This window comes from Mus pahari, chromosome 8, assembly GCF_900095145.1.
Source record: "Mus pahari chromosome 8, PAHARI_EIJ_v1.1, whole genome shotgun sequence".
NCBI classification, from domain to species: domain Eukaryota; kingdom Metazoa; phylum Chordata; class Mammalia; order Rodentia; family Muridae; genus Mus; species Mus pahari.
This window is the reverse complement of record NC_034597.1, coordinates 17,102,197-17,126,722: the sequence shown is the minus strand read 5'-3', so window position 1 is coordinate 17,126,722 and position 24,526 is coordinate 17,102,197. Positions and strand designations below refer to the sequence as shown.

Sequence of the window (24,526 nt, the reverse complement as noted above, 5' to 3'; positions counted from 1 at the left end):
ATAACCTACCATCTCAAGCTATTCTCAACCCTGCTGCCTGGTCAGGTATCCGCTGACCCGGAAATTAGTCCTGCACCCATCCCTCACTAGCTGACCCTGAAAGTCTTTCTTGGGGCACACTCTCATTTCTGAGCACATGCCCTCATGCCTTGCCCAAATACAGGAGTGGGTCCTGGTGCCCAGTAGCACGAGGGAGCAGAACACAGTGATGAATGGGGTCGTAGCTGGGTTGGGAGAGTGCTTGCCTAGAATGCATGAAGCTTAGGTTTTGATCGCCATCACTGCATAGACACACCTGGAGAGAAATATTTACAATCACCCTATAATCTCAGAGGGGAAGACGGGAGAATCGGAGGTTCAAGGTTATCCTTGGCTACATGGAAAGTTTGGGTCTAGCCTGGGCTGTATGAGGCCCTGTCTCAAAAACAAAACAAAACAATAATCCTAAACCCTAAACTCAAACTAAACAACATAAAACACGGGCTGAAGAGATGGCTCAGCAGTTAAGAGCACTGACTGCTCTTCCAAAGGTCCTGAGTTCAAATCCCAGCAACCACATGGTGGCTCACAACCATCGGTAATGAGATTTGATGCCCTCTTCTGGGGAGTCTGAAGACAGCCACAGTGTATTTACATATAATAAATAAATCTTTAAAAAGACAACAACAACAAAAACCACAGTGCAGATGAATACTGTTCTCTCAACACACCCGCCACTGACTGTGGACTAAGGATCAGTACCAAGAGGCTCAGTCAAGAACACAATGTGAGCACAGGCCTTGGGGTCTGAGCAGCACATTCTCCAAGAGGATAAGAGTGAAGCAGGCTCAGTATTCTTGGTGCCAAGGAGGGGGATATCAGGGCTAGAATGGAGAGAAACAGCATGGCTGACCACGCAGAGCAGGGCCCAGCAGCACAGGTAGCTGTCTGAGGACTGCAGCTTGTGAAAGTGAGACCCGGGGTCAGGCTAGAATGGAGGGGCTAAGCCACAGATGGCACAAGGGACCTGGCTGGGACACCCTACAGAGCATGTTTTCACAGAAGAAAAGGGAGACCTCTGGCCATCCATTATCCTGCTGGATTCCCAGCTCTGGTATGCTGGATAAAGGATCTCAGGTGACCGCTCTCGAATGACCAAATACAGGAAAAAATGTCTGTCTTTCTCCCACCCCACCCCACCCTTCAGAACTGCTTCACAAACTCCCTACCACCTTCCAGGCCAGAGTCTGGCTCATGAAGGTTTGATTCAGGTTCTAACAAGAAGCTGGACAGGTCCAGGGGGGGAGGGGACTCTGTCTCTCATCACCTTGGCTCCCAGGCTACTGTATCCAAAGCCCCTACTACCCTCAGCACCGTGGCTGGGCCTCGTGGGAGGGAACCAACCTTTTCCTGTTCTGCCTACCACTGACAGAGATCAAAGCTAGACAACATTTCCCAAAGTGGGATCTCTTCTGCCTGGCCTGTCGTCCCCCTGTCTCAGAGCAAAGGTGGCCACCTACTTAATGGGCACAGGACCTGTGGGCTGCTGGATGCGTACTGGAGAAGCAAGTGACAGGCATGAAAGAGGGCGGCCCCAGGCCTCACGACAGAAGTGGCATCCACCAGCACGCTGTGACTCATCACCTTCTAAGGGCTCTGACTCGACAGGCACCCACAGCATCGGGCCTGTGATGTGTCACCTCTGCCTGGACTCTCACCCCTGTCTCTGCGGCCGGGACCAAGGACAAACCAAGCTCCTGTGCCAGCAGGGAAAAGGGGCTGGAGTGGGAGGGGACTGAGTGGCAAAAGGTGTCAGGGAGAAGGGCTCTGGGAAATGCATGCCCAGGCCTTTGGGAGAGGCATAAGCACTGGCCAGCAGGACGGGAAGACGGAAGCCTGGAGACTTGGTGATCAACGCTGTTAGTGACCTCTGAGGCTCCTCCTCTGAGCTTTTCTTATTAATTAATTAACTAATTAATTAAATGGTGTGGTGGTACTCAAGTTTATTAATCCCAGCGCTCAGGAGGCAGAGGCAGAGGCCAACCTGGTCTACATAACGAGTTCCGGGTCAGCCAGGGCTACATAGTAAGACTCTGTCTTGGAGAAGGGAATTGTGTGTGCATGTGTGTAGAAACACGCAGGCCACAGCACACACGCGTAGGTCAGAGGACAACCTGTGGGAGTCGGTTCTCCCCCTCCACCATGATCTCGGTTCCAGGAGATCAAAATAGTTGTCAGGTGCCTCAGTCCACTGGGCTGTCTCAGTAGTCCTTCTTGCTTTCTTGTTAAAAATAATTTTCTGGGGGCAAGAAGGGCCTACTACCAGCAGAGGAGCCTGGTACAGCTGTGCAAAAAATAACAACGCATACAACTTGAGTGTTTTTCCTTTTGTTTTGAGACACGGCCTCACTATGTAGCCCAGGCTGGTCTTGGCTTTGTGACCCTCCTGCACACACCTCTCCTGTGCTGGGTGGGATACAGCCTGCATCTTTGGTACCCTTTGGTTTCGCTTTCCGTAGTGTTGGCAATCGAACCCAGGGCCTCAGGTATGCAAAGCAAGGACTCTAACCACTGCCCCACGCCCCCTGCTTGCTCTGAAGGGGCTGGGAACGAGGAAATCGGGCTAGTGTTTGGAGGCCATGCAAGTCCCTGGGGGATCCCCGTGCACCAGGCTTGGTTCTACTCTTCTTCCCACAGATGAGGAAACTGTGGGTCAGAAACCAGCGTCCAGTCTCACGGCTAGAAGGCAGCAGCCTGGCCCCATGCCACGCCTCCGCCTAGCATTCCGGGGCCTCGCTTTGGATTGTAGCAAATCCCTGGCCCCGGAGGAGGGGGGAGATCACCCTTGATCTCAGAGGCTCCAGCGGCTTTGATTGTAATCAAATTAATAGATAAACAAGATTTATTAGACTCTTAATTAGCTTTGCGACACCGATTTGCATAGAGACAATGTGCTAATCACAAATGGCTTTTTAAACCACTCATTAAAAACCTGGATGAGGAAACAGAAGTTGTTGGGATAAAGTCCAGATCACCTCAGGGACACCGAAGGTGCCCTCTGCCCAGGCAATGGCTAGATCCTCCAGGCACCACCCAGTTTCTGTCCTGGAGTTACCGGGTGGGGGTGGGGGGATGCAAGATGTTTTTGTGGCTCTCTGCTAAGTGGAAGATGACCATACCCAGGTGAAGCCAAGACAGGAGCTGAGGACTTTTACAAGCTATAGTTAGTTCACACTCTTCACAGGGTCATGGCTACTCTTACCAAGTGCTTTGGGAGCAGCCTGGCTCCCCGGCATTTTTCTCATGGTGATGGGCAGTATCGTGTCTTTTGGGGACTTCAGGAGCTCAGAGAGGTCAAGGGCTCTGGTTAGAGGCACAGCACAGCCTAAGGTGAAAGAACTTGGGCCCTGACTTGTGGTCTCACCCAACGGTGGCACCACCACACTTTCATGGCTTGCAGCGGATATGACGGTGCTCTGAACCACAGAAGCACCATGGTATCCAGGGGCCCGTTCAGGCAGTGTTTCCAGTTCCCTGGCTTCTTCTTACTGCTTCAGAGCCTCCAGTTGAGGACCCAGAGTCTCTAAATGCCTGGCTCCTCCAGGTACCAAACTCCAGACTTCCCGGTGTACAGAACCAACCCTTAGTAAGAAGGCAACAGCCCCTTATGAAGACACCAGAGTTAGTTTCTCAGTTGCAAATATTTGCTTTACCTTCCACTATCTACGTTTAGGAATTTACATTAGGGGTTTAATAGGTGCTGGGGACCTCCAGAGTTCCCCCGGAAATGAGAGATTTCTCCCACAGGGACATGTATGGAAGTTACAAGGAGCGGCCAATCAAGTCAATTCCTGGTCACTGGTTACTGAGTGTCCTCTCCACCATCCTGGGTTTGGAGAAGGGTCAACAATTGCTCCACCATCATGTGGCAGGATTATGCTAATTACCTAGGGTAAGCCATGGATCAGAGCAGGGCATGGACTGTTTCAGAACCCTCGCCATCAGCAAGCAGCGATACCCTCACAACCCTTTGACCACACTCTCCTGTGTCCTACTTCAACCCCAGAAGCTGTGTGTTCTTGGGCAACTTACTGTCCCACTCTGGGCCAGGTTTAGTTTCCCTCTAAGTCCTGTGACCTTGCTATGCTCCCGACAGGGACCATTGCTCGGACCAACTGATCAGCCTCAACCCCAATCAACCCCCAGCCAGTGCCCAGCAACCCAGCCTGTCTCTGAAAGGCCATCAGAGACCACAGAAGACACGGTCCCTAGGTCTGTAAGCTTGCAGAGCACCTGCTCTGCACTGTCCGTTATCCTGCTGGATCTTCAAGACCCTGGACCTGCTATGGTAGCAGAAGTAGCAGGACCTTGGGTAGCTTTTTACACACAGCATTTTAAGGCAAAACTCTCCTCCTAGATACAGGACCCGGGCTTCCTTCTTAGCCCTGCCTTTATCCACCAGCTCCTAATTTTGCCCCAGGAGCCTTCCTCCTCTGCTGGTAGAGTCAGCTTCTAAGTAAAGAGACTGCTTTTCTTTGTTTAATGACAGATAATCTGTATCAGCTCATCTTGACGAAGACCTAGCAAAGGACTGGCTCTGGTCAAAACCTGCCACCCTCCAGGTGTTAATGGGGTGACGAGAGTCCAGATGGTTCTGAAGTGCTGAGGGGCTGAGCAGAATTAGGAAGACACAGCTGAGTATGATGGCACACACACACACACACACACACACACACACACACGCACAAGCACATGTACGCGTGCACAAGTACACGCATGCACGTGCACGCTCCCACATGAGTACATGCTCTCATACACATACACTCAAACAGCTGTAATCCTAGCACTAGAAAGCTGAGGCAGGAGGATCCAGAGTTGGAGATCAGCTTGTGCCACTGAGAGAGACTCCGTCTGCCTCCAAACACCAACAAAATGGTCAACCACCATCGGACCAATGGCCAAAGTCCTATTCACTAACAGCCTGACCAGGGATAAGGAACAGAGGCAGAAGGAAGCAGGTTTACCTCCCAAATGTGCTGGGTGTTCTTACTGCTACAGTGCTTAGGGTGTGGGGAGGCAGTGTTCAGAAAGGTAAGGTAGGCAGGGCCCATGATGCTCACTGCACACAGCTACCCAGGTCAAGTGCCACCCCCTCAGGAAACGCTGGCACAGGAGGAAGAGGCTGGGTTAGCAGAGCCCAGCGAGGCAGTGTCAGCGTGCTGTATAAGGCCTCGCTATGCTCCGAAATGCTTCTGACCATGCCAGGTAAACATAGCTGGGCCACCCTGGCCAGGCAGGGCACTTGGCTTTGATGTGTGCATGAGGTCCCCTCTGGTTCTGACCGTTATCTCGATTTAGAGGACAAGGTTGACACCGAGTTCCGGCAGTGCCCGGACCGCGCACGTGCGCGGTCCAGAACTGACTACAGGATGTTCTGGGCTGCGAGTCTCTCGGCCAGGCAGGATAATGAGAGCTGAGCCGACTGCAGAGGCCCCAGTCATTAGCGAGGACCCACAAGGGGAGTGCAGACAGCATGACGGGGGGGCCCCGTTGTTGCAGGGTCAGCCCACAGAATACGCAGAGCATCAGCTCAGCAAGGCGCCTGCGAGATAATTAACAGGGAATTGCCAGTCTCACCACGTGCTTTTCTGAGGCTGGTGCAGGGCAGCCTGGCCAGGTGCTTGCCAGCCCTTAGCAAGCCTGTTCCTGCCTAGGATCTAGGGTTTTGGCAGACCCAGCTCAGTTTCACTTGCTCCAGTATAATGGGTGTGGCCTGGTTCTGCTTCACACTGAGGTGAGACCATAAGCCCTGGAGTGTCCCCAGGCCCGACTGGCTTTTGGTTTCCCTGAGAGTGCTTAAATGCCTGCTCTGGTTAGAGGGAAGGCTCCAAACTCATGATTTTTAATGTTTTACTAGAGGCATCTGAAGGACAAGGTGGCTGGTGGGGAAAAAACTGCTCTCCTCATCCCTGCCTGATGGAAAGACGCAAGCCATTTAGGAGGATTTAAAGGCCAACTGCCTCTCAGAGGCCCCGCCCCAGGTATTACACCACCACAGGAGGTTTCCTGGCAGACCCCAGGTACCCAGAAGGCACCTGGATGCTCACCTGTGCGACAGAGTGGGTTTCATGGAGCTCATGGAGCTGAGGGGGGGCTGCATGGGCAGTTTCCCAGGGGGGTCGTTCTGGCGGCTCTTCTGATGTCGCAGCAGCAGCAGGCGGCCAAGTTCTTCACACCAGGAGGACAGCAGGGCTGCAAGCAAAGACAGATGGTCAGCGGACACACTTGAGCCCCCTCTGCACCTTTCCCAGACATGGCGTTTATGAGGCCAGGTTTGCTCCTGGGGAAACTTTCTAAGGCTCCTTGGGAGACCTCAGTGTTTTAAACTATAAAATGGACTAATGCTCTCGAAGGAAAAATCAGAATCATTTGTGACACGAGTCCATTACAAGGGCCAGCTGGACTGGCCACCAGGTTGAGAGGTCCCAATGAACAGTCCAGACAATGAAGCTAAGGGTATAGAGACGGAGCCAAGGGTGAGATGAGGGAAAAAGGCCAACAGAGGCCTTGGATCAGGGTATGAGCAAGTACTTCTGGGAACCCCATTACCCCATACTCAGGACATTTAGCGCTACCTGGGTTCTCACCATGGGTGTGTTAGAAACTGTAACGTGTAGACATAACTTAGAGTTTTTTTGGAGTTGCTGAAGACCCAGAAGCATTCGCTGGAATCGGAAACCCCCAGCCAGAACTCTCCTGCTGAGTACACATCACCCTTAGACAGGCAGACAGACAGACAGGCAGGCAGGCAGGCAGGCACGCACACACACACACACACACACACACACACACACACTCATTGGACTCAAATGCTTGGAAGGATGGAAGGTTTCCATAGCAGAGGGTGGTTGTGTGTGAGTGAGGTGTGTGTGTGTGTGTGTGTTTGCACTAGAGATTGCCAAGGCAGCGTGTGTAAGAGTCTCTGCAACCAGCCCAAGTCTACAGTGACCAATGCTGGGGGAAAGAATTGTCCTCTCTTCATCCCAGTGTCACCACTAGGGACTAAAAGTTCCCTTAAGGTCCTTTCAGGATACAGCCAAGTTTAGGAAGGGGACATGGTTAAGGCTGGGCTTGTCACCACACCCGCTGTAAGTCTCAGAGTACTTGGAGACGAAGCCGGGTGTGGCTCCAGCCACATACATAGCAGAGGATGGCCTTGTGGAATATCAATGAGAGGAGAGGCCCTTGGTCTTGTGAAGGCTCTATGCCCCCCCCCCCCAGTGTAGGGGAATGCCAGGACAGGGAAGCAGGAGTGGGTGGGTTAGTGAGCAGGGGGAGGGGGGATGAGGTGGGGGGAGTGTAGAGGGGGAAATGAGGAAAAGGGATAAAACTTGCAATGTAAATAAGGAAAACATCTAATTAAAAAATATTTTTTCACCAAAAAAAAAAAAAAAAAAAAAAAAAAAAGAGGGGTGTGGATTTTTGTCACTCAGTACTCAAAGCCAGAGAGTGACTTTCCAGAGATAAGAGTCAGCATCCCTGCTCTGGAAGATCTGCCTTCAGCAGATCAAACCGCAGGTGACCTTCCTCTCCGGACTCCTCCCGCTTAAACAAGGAAGCTGAAGTCAGCACTGCCAACACTGGAGGGATATGCCCAGATGCACTGTGACCAGGAGTGCTGGTGTCCCCAGCTGCCAGGCCCTGCACAGGTCCACAGCTCCGATGGCTATCACTGGGGCCGGGCCACCGGATGCTTGCCCATCTTGCCAGTGCCCAAAAGCTCCTGACCAAGGATGGACGTGGGACTGTAGCCCTCAAGAGAGCACCCTGTGTCTTCCCTAGAGGCCAGTGGATATGCTGATGTAGCTTGTCCTTCTCTGTGGGTGCCCTCAGTGTCACCAACACAGGGAGGACCCTGCCCTGACAGGCATCTGCTAGGAGGCCAGTGAGTGCCCAGCATCCGGGCGTGTCAGGAGGGACAGCTGCCTATCCAGAAAGGCTGGGTCAGGAACAGGTATGTCTCAGAGCGCTCCATTCTTTCTCTGGGCCTCGGTTCGGCTCCTTGCACAGGGGAGCGGGCATCTAGAAGCTCATTTGCACGCCAAGCACGAGGCCCACAGGGTTGCAGCTCTAGTAGGCCGGCTGCCAGCACAAAGGATGGATGCCGACCAACCGGCGGCTTGCGACACGCCTCGCTAGCTTAGCCCTGCTCCTCTGGGTACCAGCCAGGCCGCTGTGGGATTTAGGGCTTTCTTTGGTTACCGGAGACTGCCCTACGGGTAAAGGGCAAGGTTGTTCACTGTCTCAAGTGGACTGGTTTCTGGAAAGATAATGAAGGTATAGGGCTGGCAATGGAAATGGAAGGAGGTATCAACTATGTCTTCTCATGCCTGGAAGGTCGCAATCCTGTGACCAGGAGGGAAAGGGGGGCGACACAGAGAACCCTCCTCCCCCTACCTTGGCTTAGAGTCCGGGGAGCACAGAGCTTAACAGCAGCCCCCTCACAATGGGCAGGAGCAATGTACATGCTTACGAAGGCTTGAACGGACAGGGCCTATGCAGAGACAAATACCACATGGAAATTTGCAGCCAAAAGGGAGTATGGGTCTGTTTACAGACAGGCCAGGCAGAAACCCACGGGGCTGGAGTGGTCCAGCCTGGTGGGACCAAGCACATTTTGATCTGGGAAGGCCTACCTGCTTCCTGAAGGTCAATCTTGTCTGCTTGTCTCTGCACTGTGTACCAGCAGCAGGTAAAGCTGCAACAGAGACAGTTCTGGTCCTAACTTGTACCCACTCTCTGTGGTAGACAGGTCAGAAGTGCACTATCAACGGTCTGGACAGTCAACACCGTTGCCCCTCGTCTTATCCTAAAAGTCACACTCCCAAGCTGACTATAGCTAGGAGCAGTGTCCACAGAGGCCCGTGGTCTACAACCTGGCACTCAGAGGCATGACCACAGTGGCACCCACTGCTTCCTCTTCTCCCGATGGTCCCATGGCAGGGTTCGACTGTCCCGAGGGCAGAACATATCAAGCTGCAAACTGTCTTTTGTCTACAGTACCTGGAGAACAATCCTTATGCCCACCTGGAACAGGCCTTGCACCATGCCCAAGCACTGAGATGGGTAACCCCGGGAGTCTGGCTTCTCAGCCTGGAGGGAGCTAGTTTCCTCACTAGCTCATCAGAACATTCCACCAAGAGTCCTAGCTAATATCACCACGAAACAGTGGGACCCACTTTGGACCCTAACTGCCTATTCTGAATCTCAACCCAGATTTCAAACTATTTCCAAACTTCTCAACATGGTATACAAAGATGCATAGCCCGACACATCTAAAATGATCATCAAATGAGGGCTGGCAAGATGGCTCAAGGGTTGACGGCTTGAGTTCCATCCCTGACACCCACATGTTGGAAGGAGAACAGACTCCTGTGTATTGTCTACTGTCCTCCTCATGTGACACACACACACACACACACACACACACACACACAGATATACACAAATAGATGTTAATAATTTAAAAGGAGATCCATTGACCATCTGGGGACAGGTGTCACCATGTAGCTTGGATGACCCAGTACTTACTATGTTGTGTAGATCAGGCTGGCCTTGAACGTCAGCTCTGCCTGCCTCTATTTGTTGCTGGGATTAAAGGCATATGCCATCATGTGTATGACTCTCCACAAATATGAACTAGCATTTTGTTACTAGGCTCCCTTCCTATTCATTCTCACCTTAGGTGCCAAGCGTCTGATCACCCACCTATATTAATTTGACAAAGAGCTGCTGAACACCTACTGAGTGTGGGGCTTCCTGCACTAGGTAAGATCCCCTGCATAAGCCAGCAATCGAGGAGGCAATTGTTCACGCTCATCTGGCAGTAGGGGTCAGCTGTATTCAGGGCAAGGAATCACAGATCCAAACAGCTCCACCTGACTTCCATGCGACTATTAGCTAAACACCCACGTGCTCTCTCTGAACCTTGATCTGTTGATGAGTATGACCCTAATGCCTGCTCTTCAGGATATAAAGTGCTTGGAACAGTAGCTTGTAGGTAGAGGGGTCTATGCAGCATGGTGGCCCCAGCAACTTGGCACTCACCATGTGACCAGTGGGAGACAACACACCGAGGACCCAGACCACCACTAGGTGACACCTAAACAAAGTCACAGGGCAGCTGTGAGGGTGCTCTGAGTCAGCACTAAGAAGTACAGGAAGACTGCGGGCCCATGATTAGCATCAGCTCCCAGAGTTGACAGAGTGACAATAAGGAAGGCTCTGAGGCCTTGCTTGCTGGGCCTGTCCACTTCTGATCTCTGAGCAGAGTGCAGAGCCAATGTCCTGGGTGGGTATGAACTCCAGACACTCACGGGAGACGTGTGGGTAGATGGAGGCCTCGGGGCAGATGGTGATGCCGCCTGCTCACTCAGTACAGGCTCGGCATTCGGCCCTGTTCCTCCCTTCTTCCCTGAGCTGCCAAGGGACAGAGGAAGGACAGCCGGCGTCCTACTGTGAGACAGGAAGCAAAGGGCCGCTTCCTATCCAGGTGCAGCTGTGCCTCTTCAGCTGGTGCCCCAGAAGGACAGTTTTGCTCCCCTGTGTCTGAGGACATAGCTATGTTCCTCTATACCAGTGGTACTGGGGCGAACAGTAAGCAGGGCATGCCCATGACTACTGAAAACTAAAGCATACAGGAAAGACACACGGGTTGGTGACTGGGTTCCAGGAAGGGGGTCTGAGGGAACATGGAAGAGCCAGGTTCCCCACATCTACCTCTTCAAGATCTTTCTAGCAACCACTCTCACAAACAGGGACTATCAGTGTCCTTTAGGACAAGGAGAGGCCCCGAAGGCTGGAATGCAGAGCCCTAGGCACTGAGCTCGTGACCGACCCCAGGTGTGCCTCCCCTAACGGCAGGGACAGGCCACGTATCTGTTTCGGTATCTGCACCTCCCAGCGGAGATCATAGAGGAGGCAGAAGCGGCAAGGCTCTAATGTGGGGAACCACCTGGATACCTGGCATGGGTTGGAGCTTCAGAGATCAGCTTTTGGGGGCCAGCGATGATAGGATCCAGTTGTGGTCTAGGGGAACAGAGGCTGGGTCTCGGCTTCTAAGACAGCGAGCACACAGGGGCATAGGAAAGGTTGAGCCTCACTAGGCTGGGTTGGGCTTGAGTTTGAAATGGAGCAAAAAACCAGAGGGAGCCAAATCTCTGGGTAGCCTGGCAAGGTTTAGATGCAGGCCGGGGCTTCTCGGTGCTTTAAGATCCAGGAACTGGGAAGGACCAGATGCAAGGAGGAGCCTGAGAAGCAGTCTGGAGGTGATCGGAGAGCACCGAGGTGAGAGCCAAACAGAAGCCTTACCCACCCTGCTGCCAGTGGAGAACGCAGAGTGAGACAAGGAGACTCTGAGGAGCATAAAACATTTCCACGGTTAGAAGGTACCAGGGGAGAAGCGGGGGGAGAGTGGGGATAGGAGGGTCCCCCAAGGCACCAAGGACAGACTCTGAAGTAGCCAGGAAGAGGCCATCAAGACACAAGGGACTCCTCCTCTACACAACCAATGAAGGAAAGAACGCAAGGAAGGGCCATTCCTCCAATAAATAGCTCAGTCACGCATTTCAGGTGCACAGGGGACGATGACACAGCAGCAGGATGAGTTAGGCACTTCCTGGTGAGTCAGAAAGCTACCAACATGGCCACTCCAGTCCCCCGAGCACACCTACCTATCTCAAGAATATGTACCACCATGGCGTGCTGATCGTCTCAGCAGCCCGCTCTCCTTACACCTTCCCTACTACAAGCTCTACAATGACTCAGAGCAGGCCCACCTATGTGTCTGTCTCCCAACGTGCCTGTCACCACCAACTTGCTTTGGAAGAGTCAGGATAAGCTATATGGAAGGCAAATGGGGCCAGGAGACAGGCTGTCCAGGGGTTAGACATGAGCTTGGAGGCCACCCCCCCCCCCTTGCATAGTCCCAGCATCAGCGTAGCATTTAGTAAGGACTACGCAGCCAACACATGACTAACAGGTTGCAGTGCGGCACAGACAGAAATAGCTCAGTACATGAGAGTATGGGAGACGGTCAGTCGTCAAGCACTCCATCTGAAAGCCAGGCTGTAGAGCTGGTGCAAGGCCCCTTCCTGAATGCAAGCCAGTCTCCACGGCACTGCCACGCGATAAAACCTATCACGGAGTCTACTGACACATCTCATGCCATGCATAGCCACGGGCTGGTGAGACTTTATAAATATAAGCCGCTTACAGAAACAACAGCGTAGGTGACTTAAGGACAGCTGCCACCTTCGTGTCATCTGCTCATGTCCTGGCACCAGTGCTGACGGTGTCTGTACGTCCACTATGCGGTACCCACAAGAGGAAAGGCAACCTCTTATCCCTCTAGGTGGGGCCGGATCCCACTCTCACCTTCTCCTCTTTCATCTCCCAAGCACAAAGTCTTGGTCCCAAAACCGGGCGGCAGGGAGTCTCTAGCCTGGGCTGGGGACTCCATAACATATCAGAGATTCACAGGCCTGGGCTCATCCCTTCATTCTGTGTGTAAAATGTGAGACAGCAAAACTCCTCCTGTTTACAGACAAGGATCTGAGGATTCTCCAGGCAATAGACCAGGCTTAACTGTGGAAGCTCACAGGAGAAGCATCAGGCCTCCTCCAGAGCTCCTGAGGTCAACATTAAACAAATTCAGATTCCAGCAAGTGGAATGTCCTGCAGGATAAACTCGCTGGTTGTCCCTGCTGCCTTCCTCTGTAGACCTTCCAAGGCTGAGACATCTGACAAACAGAAAATGAACCTGGTCCCTTGGGGGGGTCTGTCTTTCCCACACTCTAGGAGAATCACACCAATGTACACAGATGCTCAAAGCTGCCCACGTGGCACCTTTATGCTTGACGCTCCCGGGGGTGGGCGGTGCCATCTCTGCCACCCAACAGCGGCCACATCCAGTGTTTCTCCGAGGCTGACCTCCGACCCACATTTCACCGTGACCTCTACCTGCTCCTGCCTCATCTCTTGTGCCAGCCTTCTGAGGCTCACTCTCTGTAGGGGCACTGAGCACAGGGCCTGGGACAAACCCTACAGCCACCCTGTCCACACAGACCATCTCTGAAAGGCTCTGGGCATTTACCCCACTGTGCCTCGAAGGGCGTGGGAGGGCCACAGGAGGGCAGCCAGGCCTCCTGCTCTCGTGGAGCGGCTCCCTGTAAGAATCAAGCGGTTGGACTTGTGTCCTGAGGAACTGAAATGTCTGCAGAACTGTCTTCCTCGCCTGGAACTGACAGGGTGTTTCCTGCTGGCCTCTGCAGGGGTGCCCCAGCAATGGAGAAATTGTCCCACTCTCTGCCTTGGGAGGAACCCACAAAGCAAGCATGTGACCATGAGAGGAGATTCTAGTCTTGGGCTGGGGCAGGTAGCTCTGAGTCACTGATCTGGTAAAGCAGCCTTAGGCTCCACAGGCACATTTGTCTACAGGAAGGGTGGCCATTCTGACCCTACACACCCTGCTGCAGTGGATGGGGAAGATCTGCCCAGCCACTGTGCTTCCTCCCCTCCTTCCCAGCTATTTCACACTCTCAGCGTGACTCCCATGCCTCGAGGTCTGCCCAAGGACTATACTGTATTGGAGGAAGGGGGCAGGGGGTGTTGGTGGATTCAGAAGATCTGGACAACAGCCCTGCCACTGGTACATGGGACTTTCCTTTTATGTCCCTCATCTGGGACATCAAACCCGTCACTAGGAGACATTGAAGTACCGTCCCAGTTTCTCATCTGTGCTGAGCTCAATACCTGTGTGGCCACGAGCAGCTTTTGTCCCTTTCTAAGTTCAGGAGGTGTGTGGGTAGGTGGGAAGAACTTGGAAGCCTTAGCAACAGGGGGTCAGGACTTCTTCATAGTCACAGGGAGCTGGACTTTGGTGGTGCCAACAAGAGCCCCTGGTTTTCTGTGGAGGAAGTTCTCCTGAGGAACTGCCACACTCTCGCCCAGCCTTTCTCAGTAAGGTGTTGGCCTGAGCTTCTGGTTTTCCCAGATCATTCTCACCTTCTATTCCCTGCTCTGCCAACCCTGGCACTGTGTGGTGTGAGAGGCAAGGCGGCAGAAGCTGCCTGCTGACACACTGGCTGGGAACCCTTCCATTTACCCCTCGTTCTTATAGAAGCTTAGGCCCCCACAGGCCAGGACTGGTCAGGTCTGGTGTGCAGTCTGCCTGGGACACACGCAAGAGTTCCCTAACTGCTCCTCAGGCTGGGGCGGTGTGGGCTTAAAGGGTCCTGTGGAGTGACCCAGCCTGGAGTAGCTTCAGGTGACTCCTCCCGCCCCCACCCCTGCCTCCAGAACACTCCCTCTTCCCAAGGGCTCTAAGGGTGACAGAAGCTGGAGTCTCAAGGCGTGTGAACACACCCTGGGAACTGAACTCTGAGGAACCCTGGAGCCTGCAAGGCTGATTCCCAAACCGGTTTGGCTGTTCCTTGCCCTGCAGAGGCTGTCCGGGACTGAGCAAGAGGAGACTCAAGAAGATTCCAGAAGAGTTGAGCCTCAGGGGGCCTCAGAAGAACCCAGTCTGCAAAGTTCCCTGCCCATTTCCCATTACCATCAGGCTTAGCCTATATAGTTCAGGCTCAGATGCTAAGACTCCATTGCCAAGCTAAGAGTGTATGTTCATCAGGAAGAGAATGTCCTACCCTTAAGATGGTCTCACCTCTGCAAAGTTTCCTCTCAAAGTACTGTGGCCTTGAGGACGGGCTTGGGAAGTAAGCCAGCAAGCTGGCTCAGAACAACTGGCCAGGAGCCACTTCTGGAGATGTCCCTCTTGAAGTAGTGGCTCCCTGGTCCTCCCACTGATCCTCCTGCGGGTGGACAGCTCCTGAGTCAGGATCCTGACTCAGGTCACTGCTCAGTGTGTGGCAGGTCGTGACCTTTGTCTTCTTAGGCTTTAGGGATGGCCATTTGCTGGCTAGGGAATTGCAGACCATTACAGTGGGAGACGAAAGAGCTTTATGAACAAAGCATGGGGGACCAGGGAGAAGGCTCAGTGGGTGATGGTGCTTGGTGACAAGCCTAAAAACCTTGAGTTCAAATCCCAGGACCCAAATGGTGGGAGGAGAGAAATGGTTCCCACAAGCTGTCCTTTGATCTCCACACACAAACATATAAATGTAAAAAATAAAACACAATGACAAGAGGCCTTTAGTCCCAACACTCAGGAGGCAGTGACAGAAGCAGGCCGGTTTCTCTTGAGCTTGACGCCAGCCTGGTCCACACAGAAACCTTATCTCAAAAACAAAGCAATAACAGTACAATAACAGTAATTCAAGTGCCGGGGATGGTAGCTCAGTGGTAGAACTTTTGCTTAGCATGCATGTGGCTCTGGGTTTAACCCCTACTACCACAATGAACAGCCACAGAAACAAAGTATGCAGCACGGGGGGGGGTGGAGGGGAGGCGCGGGGAGGTTGGCTGTCCTTGCAACTCCTTCTTGCCCTAAGGAGCACCTGAAAAAGCCAAGGATAGCCCAGAGGTGGCAATGAGGTAGTAAAAGGTGTGCAGTCAGTATGCTCTCACATTGGCCCGAGTCCCTAAGGTGAGAAGAGACCCCCGCCCCCCCCCATACACTTTATTGAACCTGGAGCTGCAGCAGGAACAGCCTCAAGATCCATTTTCCTTCCTGAACATGCTCTCTCCTACAGGCTAAAACACCACTACCCTCTGTTCAAACTCAGGGAATTGGGGGGGGGGGGGGGCAAGGAAGTCCTATGGAAATCTCTTTGTCCCTGGGAAATCTCTGAGACATGTCAGTGAGATTCACGGTCTGGTTCCTCCAGGTAAGAGGCTGGAGCGAGCCCCACTTCTTCCTTAGATAGCACAGAATCCCCAATTCTCACCACACCAGCAGCCAGATGACAGCCGATCACACGCTTATGTACTGAGTCACCCAGCTGTACACTGGGCCCAATCCTAGGGGAGCCGGCATCTGGTGACCACTCCTAGGCCTCTCGAATGGCAGAGCTCATGATACCAACATAGAGGCTCTTTGGGGTGACTAAGCCTTGTAGAGATGATTGCCCCACAGCAAACTTGTATCAACAAAGGAACAATCCAAGCAGTTCGCAAAACTCAAGAGGCGTGGGGCATGGTGACAGGTGTGGCGAGAATGGAGAGGCAGCACTCAGAGTGACCCACACCCTTCACTACGGGGTTCGAGCACACTCAGGGAGCACCCACTGGCCAGACTCTGTCCTACCTGCCCTCTGTCTTTAGGCCTCTGACCCCTCACCTCACCCACCATCCTCCCGAGTCACCAGAGACTTTCCAAACATGGCAAGCAGGGGTGGTTAGAGGCTCCTTCCTGCCCGGTCTTCAAGTGGGTTCTCCACGCAGAACTACATGGGCTGTGGCTGTCTTCCCACTCAACAAATGAGAACACAGTTTCATTTCTATGCCTTCCCTGACTGGGCTAGTCCATGCCTCTTCCGAAAAAGCCTAATGGAGATAGTGGGTGAGGGACCATCTGTGTCTGGCTGTGGCCACCTCCTCTCCAGGTGCCCAGCGGGGCTGGCAGGTTAACAGTCTGCTGCAGGAAAACAGCAGATCGACCTCTTTATGCCACTGGATGGTTTTTTTTTTTTTTTCTAAACCACGGGGGGTCCCTTTCACACCCTAGAGAAACATTCCAGAACATGTTCTAGAATGTCATAGACACTCTTGGTTTTAGACCGACACCACCTGAAGCAATTCTCAGAGACTCTGTATGGCACACCTAAGAGTGGCGAAGGCACAGAGAGTTTTGTTGTTATTGTTTTACGTTATAACTTGATATAATTCTCTATGGGCTTCTTCAAATATCCTGTCATCTCGCTGCAGTGAAAGTAATTCTGTTGACACCAGGGCCGGGGCTTCCTGGCTACCCCTGGTCAGTATGTAACACTCAGTATGTCCCAGTCAGGAAATCCCAGCGCAAGACTGAACCATCTGGATTTCCTGGCCAGACATTCTCCTAGCGCAATCCTTAGAATCATCTGGAAGGCTGGTTATAAGTCCTAGACTCCCTTAACTGTGGGGTCTCTGATGCAGCAGGACAGAGATGAGGAATCTGCATTTCCATCAGGTTATGGTGATGCTGACGCTGTGCAGTCTCTCTCACTTTGAGAAGCACTGTCGGGCCTGGCAGCACGAAATGCTCTCAAGGACTTCGAGAATGGATTTGAGAGGCTCTCTCTCCTTTCACTGACTAATGTTCAGCGGCTCTCGGGACCAGCTCTGGGAGCTGGGCAAATGGTCTCCTGGGTTGCTGCTGACCCTCCTTGGGTTACCTTTACACCTTGGGCTGCAGAGCTCTTCAACCTCCTTGCACTCTTAGAAGGAGAATCCTGGGCTGGAGACACAAGTGGGTGGAGTCCTGGTCTTATGTCAGATTTTGGAGCAAGGCTCAGGTGGGCTATGCACCTGCCTCACCCACGGGTGACCTTTTCTGTCTACACAGGCGTTCTAGTGACATGATGGAGGAGCTACAGGTGGCGAACTTGATTGGGGTCAGACCCTATTCCATTGACTCAGCCTGAGTCGTCTGATTGAAGTTGCTGTATTTGGGAACCCGGGTCTGTCTCCAGCAGCTCTCGGGGTCACCGTCAACAGCTGGTGGACTGGCCGAGTGGAGCTGAGGACTCTGTGTCCTGTGATCATAGGGCTGAGTCAGCGGTAGGATCTCAGGAGCCCGGCCCCAGGTAAGACAGGACGTGATGGGGGAGGGAGGGCAGGCACAAGGCAGACAGCAGCCTGGCCATCTGCTGTGCAGTCAGTCCCAGCTCCTGGTTTCTCTTCAGAGCCTCTGGAGGAGGCGACCGTCATTTGTTTAGGCCTCTGCAGTGTTCAATCACCACACAGCACTCCACACAACCCTCCCTCCACCCCTCCAGCTCCTGTTCTCTCTCTGCTGGAAAACAGCTTTTGCCTTCTGCCTCTGATGGAGGCCATGAAAATTAACGGAGCTTGAGGCGAAAGCACGGAGGCAGGAGGGGCTGGGGCTGGGGCTGGGGTTGGGGCTGGGGCTGGGGCTGGGGCTGGGGCTGGGGCTGGACAGCCAGCTGGCCAGGCTGAGCGGGCACCAGCAGGGCAAGCTTGAGGCCTGAGGGGCTGGCCTGGCTAGACAATGGGCAACCCAGCAAGGCCACAGGATCACGGATGGTGGTCAGCAGGCTGAAGCCACACTTCACAGTTTGGATTCTCCTGGGATTCTGGGCTGAGGGAGAATCTGAGGATGAAAACGGTTTCTTTCTCTGACCTTAAAAGAGCCAGCTCGTGCAGGCATTGTGTCCTCAGGTCAGCCGCATATGCTAGACAAATCAGGACATCCCTTTTTTTCTTTGCCGTCCTGACAGTGCTGGGAACCGGTGATCACTATGTCTAGTCTCCTGGCCCCCAGAGACACTGAGGAACTTGCCAAAGGACGATCAGCAAGAGCAAATGGCAGGGGGTTCTATACTCTTTGAAGGAGAGAAATGACTTATGTACAAAGTACAGAGATAGATCTCTTTATAGAGCAGACACTCACACAGGCAGGAAGAGGGATGTGGGTCCAGACCCACTGGTCTCCCAATACCGGATCCACCTCCCTGTTGTCTTTCTGAAGAGGCCATGCATGCATACAGTTAGAGTAGTGGAAACAAGAGTCATTCATCCCTGTTCCCCCACTCCCTGCCCCCCAGTTCCTTTCATCAGGAGCCACAGACGCTGGAGGCTTTTATCCCTCGTAGGGTCTTTTCTATCATAGATTCACAGCAAACTTTTTCAACCTCACCCGGACGCTCACTTCGGGGTGCTCCTTCATGAGCTCGAACTCTGCAGCCAGAGCTTCCTCCCAGTCACTGGGCTCATGGCCTCACTGCCCTGCTGAGCTCTGGTTACCTGCTTCTAACAAAGTCTTCTTAGCTCACTCTCCAGTCCCCACCTGGATGAGAGCTTTCCAGGATGCCAAGGTTTCCCCGTGGTTCCCACCACCATCACACTTGCAGTGGCTGCTCCCACCATCACACTTGCAGTGACTGGGTGGCACACACTACTGAGGCAGCCTGATGTGTGGCCAAGACAGGAAAAAGCCCTGTCTACACGTTGCATGGACCCCTTTTCAGGAATGGGGATCTCAGGCCCAATGCACTGTCAATCCCCAGAGCACAGGACTCTCTGCCATGCTCTACATACCTTGCCTCTTTCAAAGACCTAGCCTTGGGTCTCCAGCTGTAATCTCTACCTCACACCACAGACTGCAGAGTATATGGATGGTGTGAGCAGGGGTGTGTGCAGGCGCGCAAACACACACACACACACACACACACACTCTCTACATTGTCCAGATGATGAGACAGGAAAACTCCATCATCTAAGGGTTACAGAAGACTCTCGGGGAAGGTTCCTGCACTAATGGGAAGCTGAACAGCTGTCATACAACATGGAGAAAAACTAGCACTGAAATGTCCCATCCGGAAAGTAAATAGGAGATCAGTGTGCTGGCATGCGCCTTCAGCCTCACTCAGCACTGGGGAGGCAGAGGCAGGGGGATCTCTGGGAGTTTTAAGACAACTTGGTCTATGTGGCAAGTTCTAGGACAGCTAGCAGTATAAAAAAAAGAGAGCAGGGAGGGAGGGAGGGAGGGAGGGAGGGAGGAAATGTAAAGGCCAGATGGCTGAACTAAAGGAGAGAGCATCTAGAGATAGAAGAGAGAAGCCAAGATGAAGAGCTTGACTCCCCAAGACTGTCCAATGACTCAGGCTTCTGAGAAGGGTTGACTTCTCATGAGTAGACTCCATATCAGCTACTTCTGGCCTCCTCTTTAGCCTCTATGAGAACCCAGGACAGAAAGAGCCCAGGCCTTCACTTCCCTGTTCCACACAGATATAACCAAGCAAGAAGAAACAAATTGAAGAGTCAGGAGTTTGGCGGGGCTTTGGAAAGCTTGACTCGACAGGGCAACGGCATTTAACGAAGCTCATGTCATCCATCATCTGAGTCCAGCCACTTAGATACCGGGCATTTGATTAAACTAATATGGGCGGCAGGGCGCTTCCTACCCTCGCCTACAAATTAGACCGTCACACACGATCCGATTACCTTGACTGCCACATTTATCTTGAGAGTGGGGCCATCCATCACTCCTCAGTGGCCGACTCTACCCACCCCATGCTAATTCCATCAGGAGGAGAGTTAAGTTTGTTCCAGCCTTGTGTCAGGTGGCATCTACTCATTCATTCATTCGACATTGGTTCAACACCTACCCACCTCACATTACCCAGGAAGAAAATACAGGCTTTGTCTTCAGTGAGCCCACGGAAGTGGCACGGCAGGGGAAGGGTCTACACTGGTGAAAAGGCAGAGCGCATCTGGAGTACCTGCCTGTGTCCCAGCCTGCCTCCATCTGAGACCACCCTGTCCTCGAGTGTCACACTTGGGAAATGGTTCCATAGCATAGCATAGCACTGCCATGGAATTTCCCCAACTGGAGAAATGTTCTAGATACATCTATGCTGCCCCCAACCAAGAGGCCGGACCACATGTGGCTGTGGAGTACTTCACCCATGGCCCTGCAAGGAGGAGCTGAGCTTAAGTCTCATTTAAGCTTAATTCACTGAATTTGAGTGTCAATGGCCACCTGGGGCCTCTGCCTCCTGTTGCCTAGCATAGATCCAGCAGCTGCTGTGGAGAGCAAGCTCAGTCCTCATCTTGCCCAGTGCAGAACATGACCCTGGATAAATGCTCACAAAGCCCGGATCCTGCACTTCTGGATCTCAGGCCAGAGATGGCTATTCATCATTTGAAGAGCCTGGAACAGGTACTCCTACTCCTGGGTCATTATAATCCAACAAGGTGGGCTACTTCCCTACTTAAATCCAAGCTGTGGTTCAGAGATAAAGATGGCACAAGCCACACCATGGTGGAGGTGGAACCTTGGTCTGGGTCTCTGTGGCTTTGAGCCCTGTCTTCCCACCAACTGGACCCCTGGCACTCTGGGAGAAGTCAGTAGGACTAGAGGCTACCTGTTCTGTGCAGAGAGGCCACAGAGCCAGCCTTCCCATGTCATAGCAAAGCGGGTGGTGGCCGCCTCCCTCTACCCTAGGCCTGCTGTAGCCCTGGCAGTTTAGGTCAGAGCGGGAGAAGCCACCATGTTTAGTTGTACCAGGTACAGATGGGACTCCATCCTGGGGCTTAGTAAGAATTCATGGAGGATGTACTGCCTCTGACTTCCCAGACAACAGTGAGCCCAGCTCTGCTATCTGGTGGGTAGGTGGGGCTCGAAGTGGCTTTGGTTAACAAGGAAGTCTGGGCCCAACTCTGACCCTGAAGAAAGCCACACTATTCCTCCACAGTACTGGAGTCAAACAGATATAAAAGAGCAAGTGTTTATTCACTATTGAGAAGTGTCTGAGGTCATCCACAGGTCAAGCACCAGGCAAAGATCACTGTCTGCCCTCAGGCCTGGAGAGATGGCAACTAGGGACAAGTTATAGAATGTCTGTCTGATGACCTCAATCCCCACAGATGGACCGTATGGCCGAGGCCAACCCACCTCATCTGGTAGCTTTTAGAATCATATACCGGGGCACAAGTTACAAGTACGCTTGAACCCTCCTGTGAGCATCGGACAAGACGTGCCAACAGTCACTGCCAAGGTGGATTTTGCTCCACCTGGCACAACCTGAGTCTACCAATCACAGGCAGACCGTTCTTGCTAGGAACTTAAATGCAGTCTGATACCAGAGAGAGAGAGAGAGAGAGAGAGAGAGAGAGAGAGAGAGAGACAAGGGCACACATACAGAACTGGAGATTAAACATACACACACACACACACACACACACACACACACACACACACACAGAGAGAGACAGACAGACAGACAGACAGACAGACAGACTTAGACCAGACAGACAGACAGACAGACTGAGACCTAAAGGCATCCTGCTGTCAGAGACTTCTCACAAACCACACTACAAAAGAGCAGGTTTGGACTACTGAGGCTGCCTGCAAGCCAGAATGGCTGCCCTAGATGAGGTATGTATGGGAGAGGCCTGAGAGTCCACTACTGGTCTAGGGAAAGAAAGAGAAGGAAGGAGGGGTGAGGCATCAGGTCAGAAAAGCCTAGACAGAGAAACTGACCAGGTGAGTGACAGCTGAAAAGGATGCTGGCAGGAAGGGTTACAGGTGAGTAGGCTCCCAGATTGCTCCCTCGCACAAGGTTTACCTCTCTACACTGTCCCAGTTTCAAGGAATACTTAGGCACTCACATATTGGTATAAACAAGTTTACCACAAGTTGTGTGGACACAGTCAAGGAACAGCCGTTGAAGAGGAGAAAACTGAGTGTAGAAAAAAAAAATGATGTGTAGCTCGTCACGCACCCTTAATTTCCAAGAAGGCACTGGGAAGCACCCCATTGGAGACCCTCTGCTACCAAGACCACCAGGATTCTCACACCCCTCCCCAAAACACCAACACTCCTTTGTTGCCACTTAAACCAATTTGGGGGTAATTCTGCTGGCAATTGTCTTCCGATTTACAACACGGCTCTGTGATTGCATCCAGGCTGATGGTTCAGGCCATAATTGTATGGTAATCACTTCTGTTTATGATCGATGTGGAAATCACTATTGTTTTCCAGCAGGCTTGTTAAATCCAAGAAGTGCAGGGGTGGGGGAGGGAGGGTTTAATGTCTGAGCCCGGGGAAGATGAAATTAAGTGGTACAGCCCAATGTGGGGGAAGGTGGTTCAAAGACACCCTTGTCTCAGTGGAAAGAACGCAGGAAGGCAGCAGATGAACAAGCTGAGAAAGATACCAGTCTGGAACTCAGATCCACAGAGATGTGCAGAGGGACTCCACGGTCATACAGTAAGGGGTGAGGATGGGGACCCACCGAGGGGTGCTCTTTGGTACATCCATCCTCATGCCTGCATTTATGAGCTACAGAGAGGCAAAGGAAATGCAGATGCTAGGGAGCAGGTGGGCTACTGGCTGCCCTAGGCTTGGAGCCTCAGGCCTTTCAATCCTAGGTCTACATGATTTCTTCTTGCCCTTGCCCTGAGATCGCCTACCTGCTGTCTGACACAAGGTGGCAGATGGCACCTGGGGGCCCAGGTGGCAGGAACAGGGCAGTGTTGTGAGCCAAGCTGCTGTTTGGGGGGAATGAGGGGAACTGCCCACCTGGTGGCTAGAAACCTGAACCTCCCAGAGGCCACAGGGAATGGCCCTGGGCTGGATGGGGGAGGAGCAATATCTTCCAAGGCTATGGCAGACACCTTAAAGCACAGAAGGATAGAATCAGCCAGGCGAGAGGCCAACAGCCGTGCAGGGCACGCGCAGGTACCAGCTGTCGTGTACAGCTCAGACAAACCTGGATGTTGCAGGCTGAGCCTGGCTGCAAGGCAGATGGTTGTATAAACGCACATCTTTCCTCCAAAGCAAGAGTGGATGAGGACCATGGGATTCTGGACTAAAGGCTGGGATAGGGAGGCCCACTGGGTTCCAAAGCCCTCAGGGCAACACTCCTGGCCTCTTCTCTGAGGAGGCTTTTCACACACACACTGGACCCCATGGCACCAAGTGACACCATTCTAACTGCCCCCAGACTTGGTTCTATATATGGCCCTAGCTCAGGCTAGCTTTGGGCAACTGTCACAGGCAGCTTCCCTTTGGCTCAGCAAGTTCTTAGTTGGAAAGAAGTATGCTTACGGGGCTGGAGAGATGGCTCAGCAGTTAAGAGCACTGACTGCTCTCCTAAAGGTCCTGAGTTCAAAACCCAGCAACCACAGGGTGGCTCACAACCATCCGTAATGAGGTCTGTCGCCCTCTTCTGGTGTGTCTGAAGACAGCTACAGTGTACTTACTAAGTGCTAGATTTCTGTGTCCCATGCTGTCAAAACAAAGGTTGCCAGGGTCCTGAGATCATGGAATAATTTGAGTTTGCGTATACGCAGTGTTGGGGCTCAAACTTGAGCATGTTGGGTATGAATGTGCTCTCTACCAGTGAGCCACATCCCAGCTCCTATTTACTTTCTCTTAAATTTATTGCAAGCAACTATTTCAGCCCATTCTTGAATGGTGAGGGCTGCCCCAGAGCCCACCAGATTTGGGGTTCAGACCCTGAATTTACCCTTGCTTGGTCCTCCACAGCCACCCTGCCTATCCTGTACCAGTAGGGGCCTGGTGTGTGTGCGAGAGAGAGAGAGAGAGAGAGAGAGAGAGAGAGAGAGAGAGAGAGAGAGAGAGAGAGAGAGAGAGAGTGTGTGTGTGTGTGTGTGTGTGTGTGTGTGTGTGTGTGTGTGTTTCAGAGCACATCAGGGCAGGGCAGAGCAGAGCATGCCAGAAACCACCAGAAGTAGAATGAACATTCTTCATTGAACTAAGATTCCATGGAATGTCTAAGATCCATCTTAAGAAAACAGGCTACAGCTGGGCGTGGTGGCACACGCCTTTAATCCCAGCACTCGGGAGGCAGAGGCAGGCAGATTTCTGAGTTCGAGGCCAGCCTGGTCTACAGAGTGA

At 52.7% G+C, this 24,526-nt stretch overlaps 1 protein-coding gene across 7 annotated transcripts in view; it reads right to left on the bottom strand.

Moving 5' to 3' along the window:
* Zmiz1 (zinc finger MIZ-type containing 1) overlaps positions 1–24,526 on the bottom strand; it is a 206,707-nt gene that overhangs the window by 24,494 nt on the left and 157,687 nt on the right. For all 7 annotated transcript variants that reach the window (XM_029541335.1, XM_021202856.2, XM_021202857.2 and 4 more), the window contains exon 7: positions 6,087–6,231. In XM_029541335.1, the coding sequence (XP_029397195.1) occupies positions 6,087–6,231 (145 nt within the window). The remainder of the gene's footprint in view (positions 1–6,086; positions 6,232–24,526) is intronic.